Here is a 7468-nt window from a genome sequence, read left to right as displayed (position 1 = left end):
AGTCTGTCGATGTGCAAAACTGATAGAGACATACCCCAAGTGACTTACAGCTGTAATCGCAGCAAAAGGTGGCGCTACAAAGTATTAACTAAAGGGGGCTGAATCATTTTGCACACCCAATTTTTCAGTTTTTGATTTGTTAAAAAAAGTTTGAAATATCCAATAAATGTCGTTCCACTTCATGATTGTGTCCCACTTGTTGTTGATTCTTCACAAAAAAATAGTTTTATATCTTTATGTTTGAAGCCTGAAATGTGGCAAAAGGTCGCAAAGTTCAAGGGGGCCGAATTATTTCGCAAGGCACTGTATCAAGCAGAAATGGACTTGATTTGTGCCCATCAATATTATAAACTTACAGTATCATATTTATGCTCATATGTTATGTTAACTAATAGCAAAGAAAAGTTTTGGAATTGGCCTAATCAAGACCATTTTAAATCTGTGTGACATGATCCCCTTTGGATGGATCATTTTAGAATGTCAATGTACTAGCTAGTACACATTGCAGGTTTTAATCATGAGCAGAGTGCCAAGTGCTAAGTGCCAAATTATCCCTGGTAGATTTAAAACAGCATAATTCTGTGGCTCTGGTGAGAACTGGCAAAATGTTTCACAAACTCATCCATGTTGAGGGAGCGTGCCCTCCTTGACTCAACACTGAGAATTCTGAGCTGACTTAACCTGTCATTGACCAGTTGTCCTAAGGTGGTTTTAATCAGTTTTAAAGCTGAGAAGCTTCTCTTGCAGGAAGCACTGCTGACTGGTGTAACAGAAATCTTACAAATTCAAAATAGCTCATGGAAGACCTCTTTATAAGGCTCTAGAAACACAACCAAGTCAAGGAGAGTAGATGGTCTGTCCCTTCCACTTCTCTCCTATCAAGAAGCCGCTTGGTTTGATGAACCTCATGTTTAAGGTCCTCTAAATCTGACTCAAAGGTCTGAGCAAAGGCAAACAGAGGCTCCTCATTCAAGAATGTTGTCCTCTTTGGGTTGAGAGACTGGGCCCTTTGCATTATCTCACAATCCTTCTTTGAAAAACGCCTCTGCAGCTCAGCTGTGAGACTGTCAAGCACCTGATTAAAGACAGCTCTTTGGAAGCTCTCACCATCACGTTGGTCACTATTTTTCTGTCCTACAGTGCTCATCAATGATTTGTGGAATCATAAGCTTGTTTTAGACTTTTACACACTGTTTGTACACTTATTTTGCCATGCTCTGTAATCTCTTTCCATAGTTCTCCATAGTAACCCTCACTTCTGTAGTCCTGTAATGGGTCTGTAAGGGCACCTACTAGACCCACAGCACCTACTAGATCTACAGACCTCAAGAGAGCTTGGTTGGAGCATGCCAAAAGACGTTTGGCATCACCAAGCACTTTCCAAAAGAAAGAAGGCCCCTGAGAAAGACGGCCCCTTGCCTGCACTCATCTATCACCACTATTTTCAAGTGTGATATCCTGTAGCACTCTCAGAACTGCAGGAAGCCTGTCCCTCAGATTACAGCATGCCATGTATCTGCAGGCCCACCTTACATCTGTAAGTCTCTGTAGTTCCCTGGGCTGCTGCTGTGGATACAGCTCTTTCTGAACAGCAAGCCACTGGAGATGAGCGTACGAGCCAGACACAAAGTTAGAAAGCTTCTGCAGGAGGCACTGATTTTTACAGCATCGACAAGAACCAAATTCAAACAATGTGCATTACAGTGCACATAAAATGTAAATCTTGCACTGTTTTTAATCCGTGCAGACACACCAGAATGCTTTCCGCTCATGATGGATGCACCGTCACAGCCTTGCCCCACCAGATTATTTCTGTAGTCCAGATTGTGTTTTTCAAGGCAATCAATGTGAGACCTGCAGAATCTAAGCTTTCAGCTGACTGAAAGTGTAAAAATCTTTCGTGGATGGCCTCGTTGTAATAGTACCTCACAACTAAAGACATGATGTTCTTCTTTCTTTAAATCTTCGGTTTCATCTGAAATTACACTAAAAACGTCACTTTCTACCATCTCAGCATTGCTTTCTCAGCTCAGCCCTCAAGAACTCTCGCTGACCTCTCGGCGCTATATTTTGAGTGGCAGTTAAGAGGAGCACATCTGTAATTGTTTTAATGTCAGTACCGTTTTCCTCCACTTTCTTTTTCCGGTCCTCATTCATGACATCTAACATTGAGTTGCTGTCAATAGCCCTTTGATGCTGATTCCAAGCATACATAGCATTGATATGATGCTATGCATTCGAATGGAGATTAAACAGCGCCTTTTCCCAGGTACAAAAACCTGACTGATGTGAAGGTAGATTCAGGTGTATTGGGCAGAGAAAAATGCCGACAGGCGAAACAATAAGTCGAATCTTGATTTACAGAACATTCAAGCCATGCATTGTCCTTTATACCAGGAGCTGGAGAAAGCCCTTTTCCTAGAACCATGCTGAGCTCTGGGAAATGTTTTCAAACACGGCTGTACAGGACCCTCTTCTCTGGATCTTGAAATGTCTGAAATACATGTTAAATAATGTGTCATATCTCCATGGAAATGCATAATTAAGGGATCCACAAGATTAGAATATAACAGCTGCTAACTGAAATGTGTAGTTTAAGTAAAGGCCTGGCCTACCGTTGGGTTCTTCTGGAACAGCACATCTGGTGCTTGATACAGTAGGGAGGGGCTTGATGACATCTCCTGGCAGCTCTGGCTCACTGTCTTGCTCAGAGCCAGAGGTCTCTGAATCATCCCTTGATACAGTAGGGAGGGGCTTGATGACATCTCCTGGCAGCTCTGGCTCACTGTCTTGCTCAGAGCCAGAGGTCTCTGTGTCATCCCTTGATACAGTAGGGAGGGGCTTGATGACATCTCCTGGCAGCTCTGGCTCACTGTCTTGCTCAGAGCCAGAGGTCTCTGTGTCATCCCTTGATACAGTAGGGAGGGGCTTGATGACATCTCCTGGCAGCTCTGGCTCACTGTCTTGCTCAGAGCCAGAGGTCTCTGTGTCATCCCTTGATACAGTAGGGAGGGGCTTGATGACATCTCCTGGCAGCTCTGGCTCACTGTCTTGCTCAGAGCCAGAGGTCTCTGAATCATCCCTTGATACAGTAGGGAGGGGCTTGATGACATCTCCTGGCAGCTCTGGCTCACTGTCTTGCTCAGAGCCAGAGGTCTCTGTGTCATCCCTTGATACAGTAGGGAGGGGCTTGATGACATCTCCTGGCAGCTCTGGCTCACTGTCTTGCTCAGAGCCAGAGGTCTCTGAATCATCCCTTGATACAGTAGGGAGGGGCTTGATGACATCTCCTGGCAGCTCTGGCTCACTGTCTTGCTCAGAGCCAGAGGTCTCTGTGTCATCCCTTGATACAGTAGGGAGGGGCTTGATGACATCTCCTGGCAGCTCTGGCTCACTGTCTTGCTCAGAGCCAGAGGTCTCTGTGTCATCCCTTGATACATCCATTACATTAAAATAACACAAGAACCATTAGTGTAGAATCACAACAAAAATGTCACAGCCATCAAAACAAGAACACACATGAATCAACAACCAACATTTTAAAGTGAGGCTTAATCTGACAAAATATTATATTACAAACTGAAGCTCAACTTAAATTCTGAACTGGTCATGTGACTGACTGCCTGGTAGCTGCTCTGACCTGGTGGTGGTAGACTGGGACCTTGTGAAGTCTGACCACACTGACTAGCCTCAGGTAGGGAGCCGCTCTGGGGTCCGGTGGTGATGCAAGGGCTGGGGTCTGTTTGTGCTTCTTTAAAAAGAAGTCTGATATCTCTCCCTTTCTTTTCATGATTAATTGACCCTATGCAAAAATAAGACGGTCTCTGGTTACATCTAAGCATCCAATGACCCACATTTTAGTCCAATCTCAACCTTAATTACAAATCCCCATTGTCATGACTGTACCTTAAAATCAACTATTAGCCTAAGTTACTATTAGATAATGACTAGCCCTACTCTGCAGTAAGTAACTTAGCTAGCTATAATTTCTTACACCTTGATGATAGCAAACGGGCTATCTACAAACTGTGGTAATCGTTTGAGTAACATTAACAGATTGATAGTAACAATTGTTTGTTTTGAGTTCAAGTACGAAAATCTGAGTTAATGGATTTCAAATTGCTGAACGTTAACTTGCTGAACACTGACAGCTGTAGCCTACTAGTTACCCCACATTAGCGCAACATTCATATACTGTCATTTACGACACTGCACTGTATATGCGTGTATTACTAGCACAGATGTAAACTATGTTAGGCTAAATTGGGAACCGATCTCTTATCTGATTAACTCGTTTAACTTTAGGCCTTTGGCTCCAGACAGTTAATTTAGTGACTCAACTTTCGTAAAAGTTGTTAAGGAAACCTAAATGCGAAATCTTAACTTACTTCAAATATGCTTTCGCCAATCGCGAAAGGAGCTTGTGGAGCTGTGGAAATATTATCTTTGTTACGCTCGCCCCTATGAAGAGGGAACGCAACACCCTACTACAACTCAATGTGAAGTGACAGAGGTATGGACTGTAGATGTGAGTAAGGATGACAAGACAATTGACCGTTTACTAGGAATTTATTCCTTCACACGGTAATATGGGGAAAAGGCTGGACGGAACCAAAGCAAAGAAAGTAAATATCAAAGCCCCCTCTCCGATCTAACCTGCTTACCCACTACTTACCTAACTTAGCACCACCTGGTGCACTAACCAAAATACAGGGGATGGTCCGCCCAGGTCTTACCTAGTGTGCCTAGATAGTGAATATTGTAGCGACCCACACAGACAGCTGTGTGTTGTGTTAGGCTAGTAGGTGGTTGTGTTGTACTTACCAGTACCTAGTGTTCGCGGAGTCCGACATGCCAATCACAGGAATGCCTGGAATGTTCTGATGCCGGGCATCCTGGCGGAGTGGCGTGGAGGGGGGTTGGGCAGGGGGATGGAGCATTGGAAGTTAAGACCAGGTTTAGCCTTTGTTCTCTCTCTTACGTCTGGGCTTCACAAGAAGGGCACGGTTGGCTTGTGGGGTATCTTTAATTTATTTGGCGTGGGCTACGGCCAAACAGTAGCCTGTGTAAAGTTGGGTTAATTAACTGTCAATTCTTAAACTCAACCCTGTGTCTGGACAATTGTTCCTTTATGATCTAGTCAGGTCATTACAATATATTACAGGTATATGTATGCCCGCGGGCCTAAGCACTCCCTAGGTGCCTTCCCCTTCCCCCCTGGGAACAAATGAAAGAATATTACAAACCACTTCACAACAAAACTGGAAAAAAACTAACTCAGGACATTAAAGAAGCTCTCTGAGAAACAAACTAACACAGGACATACCAAATCTCTTAGCAACAACCCAACATGATATAAGCATCAGCCTCCTCGCTCTCAGCAAAAAAATAATAATCTCTCTCCTGAACAACAGAACACTGACTTTTATAACTGGAGAAGGAGTCTAGTTGGATTCAGCTGTAACTTGACAAGGGGGCGGGGTCAGCGCCAATTAGCCGTGGAGTCGACCAATCAGCTGCTTGGGAGATTTCAGGAAGCCATCTCCTAAAACACACACTCAAATACACAAACTACAACACAGAATCTGGGGAACGGAACATTCTTCTATATGTTCTTCTTCTTCTGTATCTAGCAACCAACATCTTCCTCGATTTGAAAAATGTGCCGCCGAAAGTCAAAATAAATGCTTTTTTCAACAAGAGGTGAAATGAGATGTCAATCAGCATTAAACTGCCAGTAGCGAATGACATTTTTGGGACACCCCTCTGGTTCCGTCCCTGGACCTTATTGAACCTCAGATTGTTGTTCTTTACATAGTCATTTTTCCATGTCCGATCCCTCACTGTCCTGGAGATGAATCTCATAATCACTGGACGCGGTGGATCTCCCCATCTCTCAGCCTACCCCGGCTGTCACGGATCCCTCTGGAACTTTCATTGCGAACCACCATAAGTGTACCCCCTATTCCCACTGATTGTATTTGTATAAGTGTGCCCCCTATTCCCACTGATTGTATTTGTATAAGTGTGCCCTTTATTCAACATGTTGGGGTTGATTATTCTTACAATGTCCGTTGGTGCGTGTGAGTACCTGTGCTGTGTGTTTTGGGCTTTCGTGCCATTGTGGATTGCCAGATGGTTACGGGTCTCGTCCCGTGTGACAATCGTTGTGCGTGTGTGTATTAATTCAAGGTACTCCTCGCTCTTTTGTTTGGGTTTCAACCCTGTGTTTTTGTTACGTGTTTGTTTGGTCTTTGTCCCCGTGCTTTTACACCGCACGGTGTAATTTGGGCTAAATAAAAAAACAGATTACGCATTCCTGCTTCTATCTCCCGAATCATTCATGCCAACGTGACACAGGCGGTGCACCACATCCAGAGAACCTGCAACAACATTTTGCTCATTCCCCTGACTATTGTCCTGCAAATGTCCTTCACTTTTGCTTTGATGTTCTCCTCAGCTCTTTCTGCGATTCCGTAAATTCGACGATTCCATCTCCGACCCTACCGGTCAGTCTCGTTAACCATTTACTCATTTTCAGTGAGTTTCTTCTCTTGCTTTGTAACCTGAGTTTTCAATGTTGCGTTCTGCTGCTTCAGATTTTTTACTTCCTCAGAATTAAAATCAATCGCTTTCTTCAGGTTAATGATGCTGACAGTGTTCTTTCACCAAGTCCTTGTTGTCATCTGCGCTCTCTGATTTTAGCAGCGAGGATACGGATGATGTTGTCCTGTAGCTGGCTCAGTGATGGTTCGCTTCTCAGCCTCTTTGGAAGTTGCTCCCAGGTTGGGCTATTCGGGTATGACTGCAAGCATATGAATGAGTTTCAGCAAAAGCTATTTCCTCCTTGGAAGTCTCAACATCCAATATCTCCCTTTACAGTTTGGTTGTGATCTTAATCCATACTGCTAGCAATGCAGGTGTTAGCGATGGCTTGATTAATGACAAAATTATTCAAAATAGCTACATTGTATAGGTATATAATTTTGTTTGTTGCAACTGCAGCCTAAAATGATTAATGTGAGAACCGCTATTGTTCCTCAGCTATAAATGTTACCTCTCATGCTGCCATCAACGTGTTGAGTTTGTCATGACGTATACAGATATATGCAAACAACGTCCGTTATTGACCGAAGAGAGGAGGCTGGGCTTGGTGAACTTTTCTCTCTTGGCAGTGTCACTTGAGCGAGTATCGAGACATACATACCATACCGGCTCTTCGATTTTCAACTTTTTGAACAAGCCGTCAGATCTGGATTAAAATCCTTATTTTGATCATGAGGTAGGTGAAATAGCCTTTCTAGAGCACTGTGCCCTGGTTAATATGAGATGTGGATCTCATCTTTTTCACTTACACCAGGAAGCTACTCTGAAAATATAGTTTACCAATCTATCAATTACCTCACAATGGAAGAAGTTAAACAGCACTAAAGCTACCTTTAAATATGCACTGTGCAGAAATTGCTCC

General features: G+C 43.6%; 2 protein-coding genes across 3 annotated transcripts in view; one reads left to right on the top strand and one right to left on the bottom strand.

Annotated features, from left to right (window-relative positions):
- Nucleotides 1-2309: 2309 nt before the first annotated feature.
- On the bottom strand, nt 2310-3483 carry LOC118964711. Its single transcript, XM_036979034.1, has 2 exons — nt 2616-3483; nt 2310-2494 (listed from the first exon to the last, which is right to left on the bottom strand). Exons 1-2 carry the CDS (start codon nt 3442-3444, stop codon nt 2370-2372), a joined length of 954 nt encoding a protein of 317 aa, XP_036834929.1. The 5' UTR covers nt 3445-3483; the 3' UTR covers nt 2310-2369.
- Nucleotides 3457-7468, top strand: part of traf3ip2l (TRAF3 interacting protein 2-like) — a 68612-nt gene continuing 64600 nt past the window's right edge. For both annotated transcript variants that reach the window (XM_036979033.1, XM_036979032.1), the window contains exon 1: nt 3457-7282. The gene's annotated coding sequence lies outside the window, so the exon portion shown is untranslated. The remainder of the gene's footprint in view (nt 7283-7468) is intronic.

This window comes from Oncorhynchus mykiss, chromosome 5, assembly GCF_013265735.2.
Source record: "Oncorhynchus mykiss isolate Arlee chromosome 5, USDA_OmykA_1.1, whole genome shotgun sequence".
In the NCBI taxonomy this organism is placed as follows: Eukaryota; Metazoa; Chordata; class Actinopteri; order Salmoniformes; family Salmonidae; genus Oncorhynchus; species Oncorhynchus mykiss.
This window is presented reverse-complemented; position numbering and strand designations above follow the sequence as displayed.